Here is a 25,319-nt window from a genome sequence, read left to right as displayed (position 1 = left end):
CTTGTTAAATATGTAGTCGTGTGAATTTAACTTAAGAAAGTGACATTACTTTTCCGGTCCCCCTAATAAATGTGAGTAGGAAAAATAGAACTTGTTACATTAATAATCAAATTATTTAAAAGTGATTACATTTTAAAAAATAATTACACGTATAAATATGTATAATATACGATAATGAGTATTGCTTAAACTACCCGTCGAAAATGATTGCGGTTTATTTACATTGAAAAAAAATAACGTTACGATGAAATATTTCTGTGAACGTTGTGAACAATGCTCCATTGTTAATCAAAACGTTGCATCACCGTTAAATAGATTAGTGTTACTTTTTTTTTAATTTAGTTACAATAGGACAGGAAATATGGGTGAACTAGCGGCGCGTTCGATTTCATTTTACCATCGTTTTTCTGTCCGCGGCAATGGTTGCCTCTTTGTAGTTATTTAGTTAGATTTTTTTTTAAAAAAAGAACGTAAATATAAGTTCGGTATTAGTCGTTGAGTATTTTTTTTTTTAAATACGTTGGTGAATGTATATCCAGATAAGTTTAAGTTGTCGAACACATAATTTGAAGGTATTGTGTTCAAAGCAGTCGTAAAGATCGAGACGTGCGTTCATTGACACTGTGTTCTGATAAGTTAAATTTCATTACCTTAAGTAAGTTTTTAATTTTTTTAATTAAAAGTTCAGATCACAGGTTTTTTCAGTGATGTGGCCCTTGTCATGAAGATAAAGAGCTGTTTTGTCGTCTTTTGGTGGCAAATGAATTGTCTCCCATATGTAATACGCTGTTGTAGAATTATATGATTTGATTTAGATGTAAAATCGTTTAAAAAAAAGTTTACTTTTTACACCTATAACTAAGTATCGTGTGTTTTACACATACCGTCTAGGGTACTTAACAAATGTTATAATGGAGTGCTAGTCTAAAAAAATTGCGTTGTAGAATTTTTTTGAATTTTTCGGGCATTTTCGTAACAGTTGCAATTTATTTTCATATTTCCTCATTCTTATGTCGTAGATGGCTGGCCCTGGCAGATGCCCAAAGTATCGGTTGCATCATGCTAGCGTGTGACGTCTTTTTTTGTTTATATTTACTCATGATAAGAACCTCTTATTATTATTTAAGTCATACCTTATTTAGGATACGCAAGAGCACGCACTGTTCTTTAAAGAAATATATAAATGTTTGAAAAATTATCAAGATAATTTTGAATTTTTAATAGGATTAAAATTATTCAATTTAAAGACTAAATAAATTACTTAAATTTTTTTTCTTTTGAATTATGAATTTTCGAGAATTAGCACGCAACCAAAAAAGTTGTTTAGAATATTAATGCTCAAAAAGAAAAAAAAAACATATAATTATATGTAGTTGTAGTAAAAATAGCTTTATTATACAAGATCATTACAATCTCAATCTATAATTGTCAGCTTAAAATTAAGTTTACATTCACAACGCGCCACCTACGGTGAAATACTAAGAAGAAAGAGAGGTTTGTTATTTTTTTCCCTAAGCCTAGAATAAATTATTTTCAAACTTCTTTATCCTGAGCATACTATGAAATAGATTAATATGCTTTTTGGAGATAATTTTAACAATATGTTTTTATACAAAAGCAAGACAGTATAAGCACAGATTTGTGTATCTATGAAGTTTATATTTTATCCTTAACAATAGTGAATTACTTGAAAAATTATAAGGACTTTTAACTTGTACTTATTTCCGAAATGTGTTGAAAGTGAACACTTTGCTGTACTTAATTTTGTATTTAAAAAGCACGGCTAAAATCTCCTTTTATTGTGTTAAGTGCATCAATCATTAGTTTAAAAAATAGACATGCAGAAAATGCCGCAATCTTCTCTGCTAATTTAAATTTAGAAACATAATTAAATTTAAATCAGATCCCGCTAACAAAACGATTACTTTTTTTGCGTATAAAGTACGTAATGAGATTTAGTATTTAAAGGTCGATGACACGCGACGATAGACCGCAATGCACTGTCGATGACTTTAATATTAGATACGGCTTTAGAAAATGACTACCAAAACGGATATCGCGGCTTCCAGCGAGACGCGTCTGTATTACTACTTGCTACGTAGATAATTGTGACTCATCTTGATTCTATATTTATTGACGTCTACAAACTTTTCCATTTTTTTTTGTCTACCCGCATATAAAAACTGGATAAATAATAAAAATATATCTCTACTTATAACCAATATACCTTTCTCTAACAAAAATACATGACTTTCTCTTAATTTCTAAATACTTTCCTTATTAAAAATGAAATATTAATAAGATTTGGATAGAAATTTAAAATTAATCGGGGTAATAATAATGATGCTCTCTATTTTAAATACAATATAATTTATCTACAATTCGTTGACTGGGGATATATTGAGAACGGAGGATACATTAGGAATCTTTTTACCTTGTTGAGTACGATGTCCCATAAATCAACGTCAATCAATAATTTCTAGATTGGAGAGTGTCGGAGTTACATCAATTAATTCCTCCATTTACTTTCTTCCATCGGACTATAAGACGCACGGATTCACGACATCCACAAGACAAGCTTGAAGTTCCTTTAACACGCACTAAGCGGTCTAATACTATTTTTATACAGAGACAATCAAAGATATGAAACAACTTACCGACGTCGTTGTATCCAGCTAACTATAACATGGGAGTCTTAAAGTCAAGAGTGTATAGGTTACTTGTAGGCAAGCATGTTGCATTGCAGACGTCGTGATCACTTAACATCAGACGAGACATCACTTCATCACTTAAGATCAGGCTTCCGCATATTCGATTGAAAAATCTAAGTTACGTATTTTTAGGCTTTGTTATAGTATTGTCATACAAAATAAAGCTAAACAATGTTTTGTTTCCCTTCGTACACAGAAGGATTAATCACGGTAACATGAAGGTGATGAAAGATTAGAAAAAAGAAGTTTTTTTAGTAATTGTAATAGAAAGAACATCACATTCATAACACACACAAATTAATGGAAGCTATTCGAATTTTGAAAATGCTTTTTCTTTCTATATTATAATTACGGGTAGAGTTTACCATACATTAATTCACAGCAAATGAGCTATAAATACCCCTCCTTCAAGGCTTATATCTATATACAATCACGCGGTACACCGGCTCTATGGCTGAATTTTAGCTTGTCGTTGATTTTCGGGACACTTAAAGAATATATATATTTTATTATTATCAGAAATGTGATAGGTGGGGCGCTACAAAGTGAACATTTTTATTTATAATACGATGTTGTAGTAAAACTAAAAATTGTAAGTTCGAAAAAAATAAAGTCATAATCTTTTTAATATTCTGTTATGACGACCAAAAATAAAATGTCCCTTTAATCCCTTGTAACTATCGTTGATAGGAGCGCGTGGACGGAAATAAACAAAGCATACATATGCTGCATTTCTCGCGATGTGCATCCACAGCTTCTTTTTTCAGCTTCTAATTCGGGACGTGGCCACGCGCCAGTCTCGGCGTGCTCAGCACATCGTGCACTCTCGGCGATTCGAAATTCGAAATGATCTGTTTCTTTTTTATTTAATTTATTCGGTGACGGTATTTTTTTATAATTATTTTGAACTGTTTGCTGTGTGCTTTATTCAACCCCTGTTTATAATTTCTCTTATGCTTGTTTTAATTATGTATTATTAGATTTTTGTTCCCCCGTTAGAGTTAAATAACTTATGATTTAGTTGTAATTAACGTTGATTTATAAATCGTGTGAATTAATATAGATACTCTTTTTAATACAACCAAACTTTAGAGCCCTGTACGATCAGAGACATTGCGTTCCAAATATAAAATTCGTAGCGCGACTCAATGATTAAATGTAGAAAAAATAAGTTTAGTGTGGTGGACTAATATGTAAAGAAAGTGTTGAAAGTGTAATCATCTGTGAATTCATTGTGTCATTTTATATTAGTTTAACATAAGTGTAATTTTTACTTTTTAAAGACGCAATTTTTATGGTAGTTTTCTTAATAACAAAATGGGAAAAAAGAAGAAACAAAACGGGAAAAGATGCGGCAACAGATTTTTCCGCTGGATGAGAAGGTACGCACCATACGTACATATAATAATACTAATGGTGTGTTGACTAACCTTTATTACTAGAAGGTGTAAATATTAACATTTTTTTTAATATATCCATGTTTGCGTAAATAATGAATGTGGAAACTGGTTTTGTACTAAAACTGACCGTTAAAGGCCTCTATTTGGATTCATCATTAAATGAATATGAATAAATTGTAGAGAAATATTTAAATCTTAAGTTCTATCCTTCAGGTAACCAAAATTGACGAACGTACACGTAAATATCAAATTTAAATATTAATTAATTTCAACATAAAATGGACATCAAATAAATTCTACCACCTGTTCGTATGATTTAACCCTTCGTTTGCCGCACCATGGCGTCTGTCAGTGTCGAGAACAAATATTTTTAAAAGATAAATGAAATATTATTGTTAATGATCCTGTGGTCTGTTATACACCTAATGAGCAAGCGATTTGGAACTGTATTTTTAAGGTGATTCGATATAATGTAGCCTACTTTATTTCGGGCAGATCTGACCCGTACGCACCCGGGGAGTTCGGATAGATATGTCTCACAGCTAAGAAAAGGCGTAAGAAACTCAGCAAGATTACAATTTTTTGAAATATAACAAAATTTAATATTATTAATGAATGTTAAATCTGAGTGCCGATCACAAGCCGGTATACTCTGCGTGGGTAGGCCCCTCACTAGGTGAACCGATGACATTGTTAGGTTGCCGGAAGTGGCTGGATACGGGCACCGTGGGGCCTGGAGATGAACATATTATTCCCAAGGTACGCTAACTTCTATGAAGTCATTTACAGTGTAATAACATTAAGCAGACAATCGTTTACATTTAATAAGCACTGGAATTTTTCTAATCTTTATCTAGGATTCTATCGTAGAAGCGTATACAATGTCCATAGAAAGTATTGCTAACTCGGTGTAGTTGAGTCTAGGGTATGCAAAAGGTATACAAAATTTATTTTTGCTTCTGGTATTTATATTGTGTATATCTCCCACATGAATCAGTGGTAAGTAGTGGTAGTAAAAGGGGATTGAGAGTTGCGATCGTATGTCACAGGTTTAGATTCCGGGATACAATATTGTATAATTCACACTTTGTGCATTAAATATATAGGTTTTCCACCGCTTATATCTTGAAACCATAATATCACACTATGATCGCCAACCCGCTTATAAAGCTTGACGATTAAGTTTCATCCCTTTAATAGATATCTTTGAGGGAGGTCTATTCTTCGCAGTGGGCGTCTATCTCGTCAACAAACGAAGTGTCCTTTTTAATCGTTTTTTAATGCTTAATAAGCTTTAATCTTATATAACTAAAGGTTATTAATAGGTAAATAATAATTTAATAAGAGCAGTAACGTTTAGTTTTAGTGTTTGTACATTAATTGACAATCATAGGAGGCTAGATCGATTTCTGGCAGAACCATACTCTGTGAGTTTTATAGTATGCTTGGTATTCACAAACGATTATTAATATGAATTTTTAGTATATTAAATGTGAAATAAATAAATAAATTTTTGTATCGATAAGTACTGACCTAGGGAGCTGTTAAAGGGCAATATCAATATATAGCGTGTGAAATGTTAAACACGCGAAGTTCAGAGCGTACTGACAAATGCGCGAAGTTCAGAGCGAATTGTCAAAGGCGCGAAGTTGAAATATTCATTATATTTTCTCAAATTAATCGCGTTTCTTCGCAATTATGTTTTTATTTCCTTAAAAACCTTTTACAAAGTTTTTTCCTACAAAATTTTTGTTTGTCATGTATAAAAAAAATGTTAGAAATGATCCATGAATAATATTAGTAAAAGTGTTCAAAATATTATTGTTAATTTTTAAACTAAAGCGAGTACCATTTTATTGGCATCTTAAATTTAATAATATTATTTTGGGACTTACGCCAAGATGTACCGAATTGGCTCGGTTGTGAATAATCATCATCGTCTTATGAGTAATGATTGCGAGCGCAGATGTTAGCACGCGCTGATTTGTATAGAGGTATTATCCACTCAATATAAAGTGAACACTTAACTCCGGTTATAGATATAAGTAAAACTTACACTGTGACTTACAGTATAATATGGTACGAGAGACTAATACAGCTTAAAGGATGGTTCATTTCATCTCATTAAAAGGTAAACCCCTTTAAAAAGTATATATTTAAATTAATAACATTATAATTGGTAGAATGCACAGACTTACGCGAAATTAATTGTGAACTGTAAATCTCTAAATTTATCAGTAAAGAGTTCTTTGTCATATACAATATTGAAACAGCCTATACGACCAAAGAGCTTTACAACGAAGGGTTTAGTATATGTAAATAGGTTTGAGCTAAATGCCTGCAGATCAGTGGGATAGTGCAGCGGTAGACGCCTGTGACTTGCGATCGTAGGTCGCTGATTTCCGGGATACAATCTATAATTCAGACTTTGTGAATTAATTATTTAGGATTTTTACTGCTCAGAAACAAGTTTCCAGAGGATAGGTTGCAGCATCCTCAGAGTACCATAATACCACACTGCGATCGCCAACCCACCTACAAGCATGGCGTTTATGGTATACCCCTTGTAGATATCTTATGGGGTTGGTTTATGCCTTGCAGAGGGCATCTATGAGCTGAAGCGACACAACGTCAGCTGCGTTCTATCGCCTCACCCGGTAAAGTTGTTAATAACAATGTGCAAACGATCTCAGATATTCATCCCTCCCCCATATATACTTGAGCGGCTAGAATCGACACGTATCCAGCGTCATCAAAGTACCAGCTCGAAGCTTTGGACTCCATACAGAGACGAGCCTAGAGGTTGATTGATAATGAAGCTTTGCTCTAAGCTTCAAAGCCAGTTCATCGGTATTCTACAGACAGCATTTTGGAGAGTGGCGTCGTAATTACACCAAATAATTTCTTCCATCAGACAACATGACGTACGGATTCACGTGCGAACAGCCAAGGAGTGAAACATCCTACCGGCATCATTATTTCTAGACAAATATAACTTAGGAGCCTTGCAAGAGAAGAGTGAATTGGTTTCTTCCGGGCAAACGTGTACTATAGTAGGCTTCGTCATTGAGAGGTCAGGAGAGATATAGGTCAAATGCTACAAAGGATAAAAAAGTCTTCGGACGACCTTAACAAGTTCGACAATTTTTTCTGACCTTGTCCTGTCTATTGGCGCGTCAACTTCTCAATCCGTTGGGTTAAGTCGGTTACTTTCTTTGCGCTACATATTCCCTTATTTATTATTTCCTATTTAATCTCGTAGTGTGGTATCCCAAGTGTGGCCCTCTCCATTGTTTGCTAGGCGACTGTAGTGAGACATGAAGTGAGAGACGTACAAGTGTTAAATGATTTGTAATCCCAGAAATATTCTAGTTGATAGTGCTTTCTATTCCAGACACCAGAGAGTTAATCAGATAATATAATGACACTGTCGTCTTACGTGAACCGGTAAAGTTTTAGTGTAATTGTTACACGTATAACGTAATTGGAGCCGGCAGCTGTCTTGCGCCACTGCTCAAGGACGAAATTGAAATCGCCGTCCATTGTTTGTATATGCGCACCCCATAAGCGAAACTGTGCAGTGGAAATGTACGTCATCACTCCGACAATGCATCGCCAGTATTCATGTATCGCTGATTTTATTTATTTTTGAAGCGTCCAGGTTTATTACCGCTAAACTGAAATAGCTACGCCATTTGATGTGAAATGTTCCCGATAAATCCTTAAATATATCGAGCCGTTTCAAACTTTGAGCCACACTGAAAACAAAATATTAACTTCGTGTAAGAGTCTAACTTCTCTTTTCCACTGCCTTGTGTGTGGCAGGGACGTTATAAATTCGGGTAAAATGAGTTTTTAAGTTTTTATTTTATTTTTATTCTATATTCTCTTTCGTCCTTCACATTGTCTTTTGTTCTGTCCTTTCATGGATCTGTCACCAAGACGCTCCGTTTCGGAGGGCTCGTAACAATAGGACGCAGAAAGAGCCCAGCCTAAAGCCTCATTTTAAGGCGAAGTTCGTGAGCACAAGGGGGAACCTCATATCGGGCAGCTACAAACTGCATCTCCTTCTTTTCGGCTAATAGACGCCCATTGCAAGACTTAGGTTACATACTACTGTATATCTAATATAACAATCTCAAGCCGAAACTCCCTCGAGAGAGCCCGCAAACTTAGTTTTAAGCTGTTCTTTCCCCGCTCTACCGCCTCAAACAAGAAAAAATGTTCTATTTATTTTATCAATATTCAGCATGTATAAATTGTGGTTTATATTTTAATATTTTAGAGAAAACATTACAGTGTTGCTTAGCTTTGACGGCAAGTACCCATATATTATTTGTTCTAGATCGATAGGTTTTTAAATCGAATAATATTTACTAACATAAAATACTGGTCTTTACATACAGTACGGCAGTGTTAGAAAGCAATAACAAATAACAACATCAATTGCATTTCACATGGCGCTTTATTGTCTCAAGAACAACAAATATAACATGTAATACGACTCTCGAATGTAAAGACATGCATCTTGAATGCGCTCCTGCGTTTACAAGCAATGTTGCCACAATAAAACCAAACCCTCGCGAATGTTTCTTGGCCATCTGCCACAAACAGCGGGAGACCTTTGTTTGGAATGCGTTTTATTTGATGCCTAATGGCCAGCTACTCCGAGTGTGAAAACATTTTGTTTTAAAACTAAAAAAAAAAAAATGCTATCATTAAGGACCATTTACACGTACGCATAATGACAATGGTTTCTTTCTATAACACTGGTCAATAACAATTACATCGTCACACTTCATATTTATTATGAGAACGTTCAATTTGTTTTATAAATGAAGGGTGGGACAGAGAGGCGTGCGAAATTTAATATCATCGCTGCACACTAATTTTTTTTTCTTTTCAAAACTACATAATTTTGAAGCTTACAACAGGACTTGATTCCAACAAGCACCCGCATCCAATACATCCAAATGATAGATTCAATCAGTTCTCGATTTACGACGGGGTTCGGTTCCACAACTTCGAACGTAAGTCTAGATAGTCGTAAGTCGAATTTCATACAAAATAAACAATATAATATGATAGACATATATGTATATACTATACAAGCAAATATAATGACTTTTGTTTCTGATTTTTAATTGTTATTATTTTAGTTAGTTAATTAAATAACTACATACATAAATAACAATACATACATAATAACATATATAAGCATTATTCTGGCTTATGGTCGATTATCATATGAGCTACTAATATTCATTGCTGTATCTTGAGATTTATTAACGAGTGCAGTAGTAGTGTTTTTTATTTTTAAAAACAAACCCAATTTTGTTTGGACGGTTTGTTTTTTCTTCTCGTTATAAATTTTATCATTACAGGCAACTACTTCGTGAATATTGCGTTGTACCTTGGACAATCTATCGTTGTCTGAGTCCGTATTTTTAAATATTTTAATTGCCTCTAGAAGCGTGTAAGATTATATTAGATATATATGTGACGCAAAACTATAAAAAATTGGCACATTTAAAAAAAACAATATGAATTTTTTTCGTCGTAAGTGCGAATGGTCGTAAATCCTAACTCGAGAACTGACTGTAGTTGTAAATAAAATGTTAAGTGGAAAACTGACATTGCGTCAGGGTGACATTCCGTAGCTTCCTCGAAGCTCTGAGCTTTAACGCTAATAAACCAAAGGTGATTGCTTTTCTAAAAAACAATATACGTGAATAAATATCCGCTACCTCACAAGAGATGTTTCTAAATTTTTACGAATTGGTTGTCTATAGTCGAGGAATGTGTATGATTAGATGGGAAATACCCTGACAGATGAGTTACATAATTTTTTTCCTCATAAAATTTCCATGTGTTTCTTTATCAATATCACCATCATGTTAGCCGATATATGCCAACAGCAAGGCATAAGCCCCACTCAAAAGATCGCTACAATGATCGATCTTGCGCATCGTTGGTAACTTTGGTTCTTCTGCGGATCTCTTCATTTCTAATTCGATCTCGCAGCGAAGTTCCGAGCATAGCTCTCTCCATTATTCTTTGAGTGAACCTTCTCATAAGTCCCATGTATTTTGTACTTTTTTATAATTTTAGCCCGCTCAACTTAATTACCTACCACGTAGAATACATTTTAAACCTAATAATAGTTAAATATAAAAAAAAAAAACTTGTTGCCCATGCTCTACCAAGGCTTACGTAAAGCATCAGATATAGCATTAAAGATTGTTTCGTGTTTATATTTGGAACATTTGAAAAAGATCGATGTCGGATCAAACAGTTTGGAAACGTTTGAGTATTCAACTGTTACACAACATCGACATTTCTACACAACTTGCCCTGGCAACGTTGAAATATGTGTACAATAACATTCATGTTTCGAAGACACTATTAATAGGATTTTTGTTTTGTTATTTATTCGTATAGACTAGTTTGAGGTACTCTTCCCCTTTCCGGTTACCATGACGACGAAACACTTCAATAATCTGATTCGTAAGACCTCTTGGCCTCTGATATCTATTTGCGGAGAAAAGGAGTATATCTTTCGTGTCTTTCTGTCGCGTTTCAGAATTAATGAGAACGACGCTAGGAGGAGGGAGTCCATGTAAATATCTCTATCCATTGTTAAACAGAAGGAGTAAAATGTCACTGTCAAGTAATCAGACCCATCCTCACGTCTTGCTTCGCATGCTAATCCGTATGTCATCTAAAGACTCCAGTTCGAATAAAACAGGTACAAGCGTAGGTCCAAGGACGTGCCGTGGGGCTTACGGAATGAATATTTGTTTGTCTATCCGGACCTACCAATGATCTCTCGTTTAGTAAAACATTAGGCATTGGTCCATTACCTTGACCGCCTGAGCGGCAACATATTCATTGTCTCAATGAACTTTTAAAACTCGCGGGTTCATCGAGTGATAATCATGTTACTAAATTAAAACCTTAATATTATTCGTAATTATTTTCAATCAATCACTCGCGCTTCAGACGAGTTTTATTTATCTGTGATATCGTATGCAAGGAAGTCATTGTTAAAAATTAATCTCCGGCAACGGTTGTAATATACGAAATATTTATAAATAAATTTTCAATTTGATATCTGTGGCTTTCCGCGGAGTGTAAATTTATATAATTTTGAAATATACATGAGTCTAATTTTTAAGTATGGAAAAAAATCGACATTCTATCAGAAAAACTCCAATTCACAGCACAGTAAATACTTTTATTTCACTTTTAATACTCTTATAACGCCGAATAGCATAGTTTCCATTAGACAACTTATCACTTCGAAGGTTATCGAACGAGTGACCGAGCTCCGGACTCAACAATCAAAACGCTGTATCAACCCCACCACTCTCTATCCTTTTACCGGAAGTTGTCACAAAAGAGTGACGGGGTCGAGGAGTGTTGCCATTTAAAAAAATAAAACTACCTTTTATAAAATTATTACAATTCTTTTATTAATAATTATAGATGTTATGTTATTCAGATACTATACTCATTGGTAACATTATTTACTCTGGTCAATGAATTCAAATCCACCAGCGCTTAACCAAAAAATGAATGAATATGAAGATGAAGGAATTAATCAAAAAAGATCTCCTTCTCAATTGTAATACTTATTGCAGCTCCATTTTTTTCATTTTTCTCTACTTAACTTTCTACAAGCTTTGACAAAAAAAATTAGTCGATTCGGTCAAACCGTCAAATTTTACATAAAGCGACACATTTGGCGATTCCCTTTTATACTACTATACTTATTACCACCGACCCTATATTAATTTGACATTGTTAGACCATTATGAGAATACATAGAATTTATAGAAATAGAATTCTTGTGGTAGACAATTTAACTAATAAATTTTGAATTTTTCACGCTTCGTGCCGTTCTATCCCTAACTGCCAAAATCGTTATTAATTAAAACGTATCGATAACAGTGGGCAGACAATTCGCACTATTTCTATTTTGAATGAAAGTAAGTCTATTAAAACGTAATGTGCAATGTGAATTGAACCGGCGTGAGATGTTCGTACATTGATTAATAGAAAGTAACGTAAACCAGCATTTCTTTATTTTATTGTCTATGCTTTCTCTCTTAATATCGATACACCGTAATAAAATTATGTAAATATATTAATGACCAGACAGACATGTTTGTTTTGTTATGTGTATGAATAATCATTTCGAACATCAAAACAGAATTGTCATGCTCAGTTTAAAGACTCATTACATTTTAAGTATTTTTTCAAGTTTCTGCATTTGAATTTCTATTATTTTTTTTAAATGATTAGGTTACTTATAAAAATATGAATGAAATCTGTAAAGTCACCCTCAAGTTATGGCGTGGGAATAGGGATTAATAGTATATATATATATATATATATATATATATATATATATATATATATATATATATATATATATATATATATATATAAATTAATGTATAATCTTGATACTTTGTAGAATTAGCTGAAGCTGAAGACCTGAAAAATAAAGTACTTTTTTTTAGTATACGCCCTTTATAGATAGCGTGAATGTATATATATAAATATGTATACATATATATTAATAAATGTATATTCATATATATAGTAGTGGACTTTTGGTAAATAATTTAAACACAAAAACAGTGGGCGCTCAAAAGTATTACAAGATCGCCTACGCGCGTTATGTGATCTACTAACATTTGTTTTTAGACGAAAATTTATTCTCGTTTCACAGCAAAGCAAACATTATTTATATATTTAATAAAAATGAAGCTTAAATATTGCCAAATGTATTTTGGATTATCGAGTTTCGTTTAATAAATTAATATAATATACACGATTATTTGATCGGTAGGTTATAGAACTTCGAAACTTATGTTGGGGACGCCAAACCCTCTCTTAACAATAAGCTCCTGCTGTACAAAATGGTCTTTAAACTAATTCTTTCAGATTCAGATGTACGGGATACAGGGTTGCGCAAGCCCAAGTGACTAAAACGTTAATGTGTAGAGACAAAAAATAAAATTCTCCGTCTTCTCTCTCATAGCAGGTGTGCCCTGGTATATTACGAATGATGAAATACATCACAACCGTAGTCAGGGAAAAGATCCGGGTACCTGTAAAAAGGTGTTAGGGAAAAAATAAAAAACTCGCCCAAACAAAAAGGCTTGTCAGCTGACATTATATAATAGTCTTAAACGGCTAAAGAGACGCAGAATTCTGGAACTGAATAGTAGACGGTAGCCAACGTCTTTACAAAGCACGCTTATAGTCCAGGAACTGATCGCAAATATAAACAATAAATAAGCGATGATTTAAACTTGTATGGATATCGTATTAATGACTCAACGATAAAAACTGATTTCAGTGATTGCGGACGGCAAAACAAATAAATCTAATAGCTCGGCAATGAATCAGCATAAATTTAACAAAGTATCAAGATAATAAATTATAAAATCTGTTATAGCAGTAACACGTTATCCGCGACGGAAATCGCTCTCAACAAAGAGCGTTCGATTCTTGACGGCAGACAGATGCAGTCGCAGATTGACGACGAGACGGCCTCTTCGCACCATGTGTGGAATTTTTTATCTCGAAGCACAATTCACAGCTGCCATTTTTAATTGTAAAATGTTCCTTGTCTGTCTGTACTTTGGTCCGGCAGATAATGCATTCGTACATCTTTAATTAGTTAAACTTCAAGGCGATAATGTAAAAAAAACATATAAATTTAGATTTTTAGTATTATTAAAAATACTTTTTACGTTAACAATATGGCGATTAAATATAGAAGACATATTTTTAAAAAGATCGATCGACATAAATTTTTTTTTCACTAAAATGAAATATTTTAATATATGTTAAAAATAGAGTAGTTTCAGACTAATTATTGTTTGCTTTAATAAAATGTTTACAATATGCTGTATTTAATAAATGTTGGTTAGGTTAGGTTAGGACTCGTGGACCTGAGAGCTTTTAAATCAAATTAGATCAATGCAAAGCGCTGTGATGTCAATGCTTTGTATGGTATGTTAATCAATATGAGTGAATGTTCGAACAGAATACATTGGTACGAATAGACTAGAGCCACAAATCATTGGTACGTTAACTTATCTTTAATTGTTCAAATGTCATTTACTATACGCTGGTTCTAAGATACAGACAGCTCAAAGGCCGCTTAGCCTAAACCTATTTTGTAGATAACAAAGCTTGTGTGCTCTCCAGAAAGACTTTCCATCCTGACAGTATTACAGGGTGGCCGCCAATCGGCTGCTATTACGTCACTTTTCGAGAAGGCTTTACCTCGGTTGTTATTACATTACTCACAATACTACCCCTCACAAATAGCGTTAGTGGAAGCTTTAAAAAAAAAAGCTTTAAAATAGCGTTGGCGTCGGGGAAACCGGAAAAAAGTACTGAAACGCTTCTGTCTATTATGATCGATTCTGTTTGGTTTTTCCTGTGGTTTAGTAGCCAGTATCACCATCCAGGGCGTTTTGTACTCAAATTTTTGTGTAAGTTTCTTGTCTTTTAACTTAATTTTACACGATATAAGTACTATTCACTTCATAAATTATATGTATCGCGTTGGTGTTCGTAAAATTTGCATTAACTGTATAACTCGATTTTACGTAAAAGCGTGAAATACAAGTTGTAGTCGTATTTTTTTACGTGATGCAGTAACCTCAGCCAGAAGGCGGTGAACCAGCGCGGTAATTGCCCATAACTCATTTAACTCGATTAACAATACGCAGCCCATAAACGCATCTAACACGCGACTTTCAAACGGCTGCGTCCGTAATTGAGGCGTGTAATTGCTAATGGCTTTCCAAGGAAATGGGAAAACAGGCCCCCCGGCGGCTAGAGTGACCACGCTAAAGATGTGAAAAATGAGGACAGATAATACAAACTCTTTTATCTGTACCAGGTGATTGGTTGTAACCAGTATAGTACAGATAAAATAGTTTATTCCTCAGCAAAATGCTTCAAATCTTTTCCGCCTATTTCTAATCACCAATTGACTGTAGAATATATTACATAAAAAAAATATTATTTTTATACAATTTATGTATAATGGCGAACTTAATGTCGAAGGCTATTCTCTACCAGTTAACCGTTTTGGCAGTGCAGAGATAAATTAATAGGTTAAACAATGTAATATCATAAAGGGCAAAAAAAATGTGACATGTCAAAAACTTCTGGCAATTATAAATCTACACGGACGGATAATAAACAATAATTAATTTTAATACATAGCAATTCGATTTTGGAAAACGCTATAATTTTACTATGTTATCATTACGTTATTTATTATTTCAGAAACCATTCATTCATCCTTTTAAAGCCTTATAAAGCGATTTATAAATTGTCCTATGTACTATCAGTGTCATAATACCAATAATTATAATGCAATAACAGGTATATTTTTATGAGTAATTAAAATATTATAACTTTTGGAGTTTAGTATTTACGGTATGTACATATATCGTGTTTGTCGACATCTGTGTGAACTGTCGATATGTTATCTATTTAATATTGTAACACGGCAGGTGAGAAAATCGATACAAGGTTACTAACATACGGAGTAAAATATAACTTTTATGCATAGGGAGTCGCATAAATCAACGTCAAGCTAAAATCGTGTGATTAGAAAGAGGGCAGTGAGTGAGGCACATCGCCTGTAGAACAGATGGTGGTTGGGGCGCAAAGGTTTCTCCAGTGGCGATCACGACCGATAGACGCAGCGTAGGTGGGCCCCCCACTAAATAGACCGACGATAGCGCAATATGAATCCGCATGGCCAATCCTCCTTTGGGTGAGACCAGGGCCTTGTAGTGGGCGTTAATCAGCTGGGATGGGGAAACTAGTGGTTAACCTATTAACCGGAGTAACTTTACTACCACCCGTGAGATAGGTATTTAAACCCAAGTTTATTCTGACCAAACACTTGACCTCACGCTAGAAGTAATGTCATGTATTCCGATGAAGAGAATTATAGATTTCGATTATATATCTGTGTTCAATTTCTCTTTTAACGAAGATATTTTTTTACTTATTTATTATCGTAGTGTCTATTGTAAACGAGTCGCCAGTTTGTATAAATAAAAAAATTCTTGAAAGTCCATCGACTCTCGGTAACTTATAAAGGGTGTTGGAATGCAGAACGCATTGGGGACACATTCTCTCACGTTAAGCGGACCAGGCTATGATTCTCACTAACATAAGGAAGTCATTGATCTATTTGTCACTGCATATTAATGGAACTCCTTTTACTCAGAAACTAAGACTGCAGAACCCGAAGATTATCAACACTGCCAATGTAAATATTTAATGGAATCAGGCGTTACCTTGCGGAAATCCATCCTAAGTAAGAAAAGGGCCAATATTTAGCCACTTCCGCACATGCAGTGGTAGTCGTGCAACAAAGTGCACCGCCCGCAGTGACTCTGTGTTTGGCACTAATCGGTGTAACATAACTCCTGAAGATGCCCCGTGGAGAGGTGAAACACGTGTTGAGTAATTTGGCGGTGGCGGTTGTGTGATTCGCATTGTTTACCGCATACGCATTTATCAGCGGGCTGGCGGGCGGTGCACTTTGTTGCACGACTACCGCTGTATGTGCGGAAGTGGCTAAATATTGGTCCTTTTCTTACTGCCAATGTAAACGTTACACTGCGAAATGGGAAAAAAAGGGAGATCTACGTTTGCTTACATATAAAGTGATTGGTTATAGGTGCAAAAGTTTAAAAATGTTAAGTGGCACACCCTATTTACAATCAATGATTTCAAAAAAAAAAATAATGTAAGAAAGGAAAATAGTTTTCAATTTTTTTAATATTGCAAATTTTAAAATTAAATATCGTTTATCTGTCCCTGCAGACTGTATTTCCAGAAGCTATTAGCCTGTGGCATTCAAACAGATAAATTAATAAAAGTAACATATAGTGATCGCTTTATACATGTGATTTGAAATAGAAAACAAATGAGCTGTACATTCACCCCTTTACTGCTTTTATACTAATAATCAATAATCTTGTATATACTTACAACTTTGTTGGCATTTCTGCCACTGCTACTCATGCCACAATATTTTAAGGCATATTCGGTCTAGCGAGCTACATCAGTTTCATATAGTAAGAATATAATTTCTAGTGATATCGGACATCGATATTGATCTATAGAAATAGACCGAGTTTACTTAATTAATATTTATATAAGGTTACATTGTAAATCATTTTAAAAGACAAAGCGTACTTTGGGAATGATGTGTTAACCTCCAGGCTGTTTCAATACTAATTTAATAAATTTAAAAAAAAACTGACTTTTTTAGCTTGTTCGTTTGTAATCAAAATAGGTGTTAGACATAATTTGAAACTAACAAGGGTTGTAATCGATTATAATACATAAATAATATTTATTATATATACTCTGTGTTCTAAAAGTAAAGTGGAATTGTCATTTAAAACTTCCGGACATTAGATAGGCACTTAATTTTTTTCCCTAAGTTCGTAGGATAGTCAATAACATTTGCCAAGCGTCTGTTTGTCTCAATTGGTGTCGAAATGGTTCAAACTTTTAAAAAAAAGAGTCAAAAACTCGACTCGTTCCGCAACCAACGTATTCGCATGATTTGACTCCGTGTGACTTCTAGCTATACGATTGAGATTAAAACCGAATCGAAGAAGGTTTTGAAGGCCCTACGGGAAAAAGTTTATTGTCACTGTTTAGAGAACTGAAAAAGCGTGGGCAAAAGTGGGTTTTATTCGGACTGGGATTAATTTGAAAGGGACGAAATAGATTTGGAAGAATAAATCAAGAATTTACATTTTATAAAATAATTCACGTCACTTTATATGATAATATTATATCACCAGTAGTCTTGTTACTTGAGAGATTAGTGCGGCACACAAATTTTCGAAAATGATAATTTTTAGACATTTTTGAAATTCTCTCTAGGGACTCTTCGTGCCACCACATACACACAAAAAATATTGTCAGCGTATAGGTAGACATACTTTTAATACATATCTATTAAGAGTAAATAAATCCGGCTGTGTTAATGAAAGTTTAATATGTCCGACTTGATAAGCCCTTGCAAGCTACTATATTTATATGATAAGAATGATGTATTTATACGTTCAATATAAAGTCTGCTTAGTATACCACTGTTACGAACAATCCTATCATTCAAAACTAGCCGACGCCATTTTAACGTAAATGAAACAATGAGAATGACATAAGGTGGGTAATTGACTATTGTGATTTGTGATATGATATCCGGCCATTGAAAACATTTTGTAATTATTCTTTATTATGCAAACAATACGACAGACACATAGGCGCAAAACATTCAGTTCGAGCAAGCGTGTCCGCCCAGTCGCTATTTGAAAAATACACGTTGAAGTAGAGATACTATGGGAAACGTTTCCGCTGGCTTCCGACAGATCAGTTGTCTAGAATATGCGAAATCAGAAATACCGGATCAATAATCGGCAAGTTGTGCTTAAAGTTTGCGGCACTCCAATCGCAAACGCTTCTACGAAGGTTTTCAACAGGTTATCTACTTTTATTCACTCATATTACGTATCGCTTGATTTTTTTATATTTCGTATGATTTATAATTAAAGATATGACTATACTTACATAGTTGGATAACCAATTAAATTTCAATGGCTGGTGTCATTTCTATTTTATTTGACCATAAATAACTATTATCATTTTCCTCGTAACCGACGACCTATCTATTCGCATTAGATTTTTTAATACGTCTCCTACGAAAGACATGGTCCAGAAATACAAAGTTTATTATTAAAATATACAAGTAACAAAAACATCTGTAAAGTAGTCATCACTTACGTTTCCAATAGCACGTGCCATCACATACGTACGCTTCAAACATAAACAACTGCGGGCACAGTCAATGCGTCTGGATCGGGTCCCCCCTTCTTTTAACCTCCCACCACTTCAACTTTCAACTGAAATTAACTGCGGCCCGTTACTGCGCACCTCGTCCATTACGGCGCAGGAACCCGTTAGGCGAAATTAAAGTGGATTTGAAGGACGCATTGGACACTGTTGTGCGCGTTCAAACCGGCGGCTGTGTAGCGCGGAATGTAGTTTGATAGTTAATTTCAAGCAATTTGAGTCCACGTCATACGGTCGTACAGCCCACGGGAAGGTAGACGTGTGCCCGTAGTTCTAAAATTCACAGGCGAGGAGAAATTATTGTGCGTAACGCTGTATACATTTTTATGTCCACCATTCATTTCTTATTTCATACTACGGTAACAAGTCACGAGTATCTACGGTCCAGTGTCAATGAACTCTACATTAAAACAAGTGCATTTTGAGGTAGACTTATGGATTTTTACTACCAGCAGTGAAAGTATATGATAAAACAGTTAATGAAAGCAGTGAATATTTTAAAAATAATGCATATCTGTAAAGTGTAGTGATAAATTTCTTCTGATTATTGTTGAAAAGTAACGTAATATGTGTAAGTAAAGCTTATTTAATAAATAATAATTTTTGAAATCTATGAGTTCAATGCGTTTATAAATATTTTTTTATTTTTTATTAAATGATTTACTATTATTTGTTTGTATGTGCTCGCGGTTGAACCTTGACAATATCAATGACTAAGCCGAAGCATAAGATTAAGTGGGTCGATTCTTTCTTTGAATAAAATATATTTTATCGCAGTACGAATAAGAGTGAATTTTATGTTCGTCTATGCAACCGATGAATCATTTGAGGAGAATGTATTTCGGTGTTTATAGAAATCTCACCGTAATAATAAGTTTCTTCCTGGATTTTTTTTATCTTGCTCTTACTCTACTGAAAAGGCATTGCAAATGCCGCGGGTGCGACTGGGTAAGTAGCTAAAGGCGCCTAATCTAACACTTTTTTAAAGGTACCAAACTCGAGGGCTCCCTGAGAAGCCTCGTCTTGGGCCGCTACATAGTATTTTGGATCCTAGTTAAAAACAAATCGGGTTAGATTCAATGACTATAGTTACTTAAGCGAATCGTATAGAAAATTTGTATGATTTTTCACCATTATGATAGGCGAGCTAATGATGGCATAAGTCCTTTAGTTTAAAAAAGCGAAAATAAGTAATTATTTAGTATTATCCGTTGAACTATGAAAATAATTCAGACCTTTTGAGTTGACATTCTTACCAAGGTATATTTTTCTGATGTTATATCCATAATATTCATCGAAAGTAAATTAAATTTTTCGATACTAAGTATAATAAAATAATTTGTATTAAAAATAGCTTTAAAATTTGTAATTAACATTTATACCATTTTACCACACAGTCCTCAGTGTAATAATAAGCCATTTGTATTACACAGGGTAATTAATAATTTTGTAAATTCATTAAAAGGAATGAATAAATGTATCGTACACCCTGTCCAAAAATCAATGGTTTCAAAAATAATATGTAACGTAATAATAATGACTACACAATTAAATTAATTTTTTATAGCAGCTCTCCCTGCATACTGTACTGTTAGAAGTTATTGGCCTCTTGTATTGCTAATGGAGATTCAAAGTGATCACTTTTTAACGGGTGAATGGAAATACGTGTAAAAGTTTTAAAGGTTTTGCTGTTAAACGTGCAACACTTCAAAGCTTTTACACCTATAATCAAACAGCCTGTAGTACACACAGACAGCAATAAAGCTAATGGACTAAAATAACAGAACGAATGCACGCAATGTTTAGGTTTTGCCCTATTGTTAAACAAGTGACTGCTGAATGGATATGGCGGCATGTACCGACAATGCCTGGCGTGCAACACGCAGCATTGCTTTTCAGACGGCTAGACTAATTGGACAAATGTGAACCAACCCCTTTTTTATGTTTTACACTGGGGACATACCTTCACATATCCACTCTTGCGTCACGAGGTGTGTCGGGATGAATAAAGCCAATGTGATAATCTGTCTCTGTAAACCCATAAGTACGAAAGAGTCCTCATAAAGTCTTCAGTTGTTATTTTTTGTTTACCTGACTCGCATTATTGTTCAAGTAGAATTTACGAGTGCGAAGGGTTGGGCGCTGCGAGCGCGTAAAATCCCTTTTAGGGTATTGGGCTCTTTGTGAATCCTCGGCTCGAGCCACTACATACAACAATTTCACGGGATTAGGAGGCTTTTGAACTTTTACATCGCTTTCTCGGGGCCCCTATGAGGACACCTCCGTAGGGCTGTCACTAGTAAATAATATTCGTTTAGTATTCCAGCACAAAGGCGCCCGAGAGAGCCGTTGTTAAACTTCGATTGCTCTTACTTGGCTAACGTTACTACTACTTTGGAAAGCGTTAGCGCTGGGGGAAGAAATGACGGAACTCTAGCAACGCATCTATATAGAATAAACAGGGGTTGTCAACTCTGGTGGTTAGTCGATGAGTGCGATATATCGATATTACAATAATATCGATACCTCTTAGTATATTCTACGCCTGTATTAATTGAGAATAAAATATCTGAAGAACTTTACATGTTCAATGCTCACTGTGAAATGCTACCTCGGCCTGCCATATAGGTTCCTCTTCGTTTAGCTTGTAATCGTTCCCATGCAATCTTTTCTTCTTTGTGACACGGTGTTAAAACTAACTCGTAAGGATTGTGTTTAAAAATACATTATCTAATACATTTTTTTCCTATTCAAAAACTACTGCTACGAAGTCAATTGAAAATGTACTTAAAAATGAATTTGCTTTTTCAAACCAGTTTTCACAATAAAGAGATGAGCTTATTATACTACAGCTTTCTTAGAAGACTTACTTCTGTGTCACGGCCGGACAATAAAACTGTTTTCACACGAACCGCCGAAATAAAATTTAAGCAGCGAACGAACCGCAGAGGAATTCTCACGGTCTCTTATTACTGGGAAAGTGTGAAATGTTTTAATGAAATGTTTTAGCTCTTGTTTGTACATCGCATTAGAGCTATTGTCGTAAATAATTCTTACCATATCGTAGTTATATTACCATTGACTTGATAACTAACTTCTTCATATTTGTTATTAGCGTGGCGGTAAATACTGTGTATTAAAATTCATATTTTATTATCTTATTTAAAATTCAATAGATTCGTGTTACGGCTTAACATTATTGAAATTTATCTATCAAGTCTCATAAAGACAGGGCCATGTAAATACTTATATAAACAATAATCCCACAATTTCTAATATTTTTTAAAAATTTGAAACCGATCTGACATTATAAGTAATATGCGTATATATATGTATGTATGTATATATACATATATTCTCCCCTATAGATTCTGTAAAATCCTTTACCAGACTTAAGCAGCCTGCAGTTGTCACGTTATAGGATTTTTAAAATAATATCTTCGTACTTTTGCTCCATATTCGATGATAGATAGTTCATAGTTCTTTGAAATCGCCACACATTACAATATTATCACGATCTAAGGCTAATATCATCTACATATGATACTACATTACTTCTCTCAATATTGGTGGTAAAAATACGTATTTCGTTGCATATTTTTGAAGAAGTATGTGTTGAAAATTCTTGTTTGTGCTTACTAAAATCTACAAGTTTAACTTAGACGTAATATGTTATACCAAAATTAAAATGTTTATTGTTTGATTCGTAAGTAATTATTTATAATCGAAAGGATAATATGTTTAATTCAGGTTTTTTTTCGTGTACACGATTTTATCGTACACACAGAAAATAACAATAGATTATACATAACATAGGCAAGTTAACCTTGCGCTTGTTGAACCGGTTTTTCGTTCACCCGCTTAACAATAGAAAAGAAAATTTATTACATCACAAATATAAATCGTAGCGTAAATATCTAAGATTATAGTTTTGGAATAAATAATTGCGCAATTAAATCTCAAGCGGTGTTAAACAAACAGTAATAAAATACCGGACCGGAGCATTTCGCTCTCCTTGCACGAGAAACTGTCAACTGTTTTACTTTCTAATGTATACAGTTACAGCTAGTTTTTCTGTCGTTTTGTTATGTGCAGCGGGAAATCGAATACCCTGGACGAAGTCTCTGTAAACAATTTCACAAGACTATTTACTTTGCGATCTTAGTTTCTATAGTCTTCTGGGGAAATCCTTCTTGGACAGTACACTTTCGTTACGAGGACAACAAAACGACTCCCGTAGCAAGACATAAGTTGCCCCCGAAGATCGCCACGAATACCGTCTTTTCTTACGCTGCCAGCATTCGGCGACTTACACCAAGTAGGGGCTTACCCACGCCGCATCTACAGACTGTTGTCGCCGCTCGATAATCTTTCGGCCCCAACAGCTATCGGTTGCACGAGAGATGTGCCACGTCCACTGCCACTTTGACCAATTTTTCGTGTTACGTCTGTGACCTAGGTTCTTATGCATCATGCTACTTCGATGATTCTATCCCTAGCCCTCTGTGTAACCTTGAACCTTTTTTCGAGGCACGTCGTGATCGACCTCGTGTCTAAAACGTAATTTATCACCTGCAACACACATTGGACAAAGATCCCCTTGTTTAAATATTGCGGTATTTCGGATGAGATGTTTTGGAGCTTCTTTAACGCTTCCCATCCCAATTGAATTCAGTGAGTGATCTCTTTATTGAAGTTGAACTTGGACGGTTTGTCCTAGGTAGATATAATCGGCTAAATTTCGATAAAACCCCACGGTCTTCTTTGACTCTTATCAAAGTAATAGATTTCACATACCGTTGTGAATTAGTACCTCGTGCTAGGGTAGAGTTGGGGCTTCATCACAAAGACGGGAGCAAAATTAGCTCACGCGTATCCGCGGTATGAATGTATAGCTATATTTACTTTATGGTCTTGCTTAAACGTTAAAATTTCATTACCGTAATAATGTGTGACGTTAGATATGTTGTTCCGTGTGAAAGAAAATATAATGATTTATTAATTTAAATTAAGGTTAAAAATTGGTTACGTCATTCATATAGATCCAAAGAAATAATGAACTCTTAAATTTGTCTATGACATACATATTTTAAATAAACGATGATTATCATTTCGATTTTCTCTATAAGCTAGAAGGCTAACCTGATATAGTCACTTCCTCCAAACACAAATTTTTTTCCCAACTCTTGTCTTCTCAAAATTTTAAGTTATTTAGAAGGCAAGGGTGTCGCAGTCTATCGCTTGTCCCCCGAATATTCCAAAGAATACGAGTCAGATATAGAAGGCCGCTTTTAGAATAACAAAAATTAATTTGTGTAAAAACAAAATATATTTATGACACTTAATCGTCATCATTTTAACCATACGACATTCAATGCTTGACATAGCCTCTCCCATAAATTTCTATAAGACCAGGTGGAAGAACCCTGCTTCCAGATTACTCCATTGCGCTTGTCCGAACCATAGTATTCACTCCACAACCTTTAAGCCCCAGCGACCGATGATACACATGCAAGTTTTATTGGGTAATGAAGTAATTTAGAGCCTATTGAAATTTAATAGATACCTATTCTCAATACGGAATTATATATATATATATATATATATATATATATATATAATTCCGTATTATATATATATATATATGAATAATGTTTAATATTTAAACTGCTACATACTACATATTTAAAATTATATACTGATATCATGCTTTTTACTCCTTATGTATGTTTTTACTACTTTCTTGATGTTATGTAAATATGAAAGTGTTCCCTATTAAGTAATCCATAACAAACTTTACAATAGAAACAGATGTTTTTTTTAAATATTATAGTATAATGTCTTTGTGTCAAAACATCACATAGACATTTCCGCTTGCGTTGGCAGAGGGCGAAAAGTTTTTAATGCTACGATAACAAGTAAAGCACCCGACGGGTCTAGACGAGGCACGAAAATTACCGTTTTAAAGAGTTCTTCGACCCTCTAAATTACAGCTATGTTGATTGCAACCGCGTTTACTTTTTCAATTGTTTTAGATCTCTTGCGATATGGTCTGGTGATTAAATGGCTGTGAGCTTTTTCATTTAACTGATTTAATACAAATGTGACGTAATTTCTCAGCATTCTATGGATTCACTATGCGGGTGTTGTTCACTGATGGACATAGGCTTTCCGATAAGACCGATTGGAATCGGTCTTCATCCAGCTGACGTCCTTTGCTCATTTCAAACCGTGATATCCACTTCAGACCCATGCGACCCTAGCGGCCAGTCTGTTC

General features: G+C 34.4%; 1 protein-coding gene across 1 annotated transcript in view; it reads left to right on the top strand.

Annotated features, from left to right (window-relative positions):
- The first annotated feature begins 3,697 nt into the window (after positions 1-3,697).
- The window catches only part of vlc (vulcan), a 44,503-nt gene continuing 22,881 nt past the window's right edge, over positions 3,698-25,319 (top strand). The window contains exon 1 of the mRNA XM_068765669.1: positions 3,698-4,093. Coding sequence (XP_068621770.1) covers positions 4,029-4,093 — 65 coding nt within the window. The 5' untranslated portion in view covers positions 3,698-4,028. The remainder of the gene's footprint in view (positions 4,094-25,319) is intronic.

Source organism: Battus philenor, unplaced genomic scaffold, assembly GCF_028537555.1.
Source record: "Battus philenor isolate CCGP_79_NKW_IND1 unplaced genomic scaffold, ilBatPhil1.0.hap1 SCAF_20, whole genome shotgun sequence".
Classification (NCBI taxonomy): domain Eukaryota; kingdom Metazoa; phylum Arthropoda; class Insecta; order Lepidoptera; family Papilionidae; genus Battus; species Battus philenor.
Note: the sequence above shows the minus strand (reverse complement) of the source record. Positions and strands in the feature narration are given on the sequence as shown.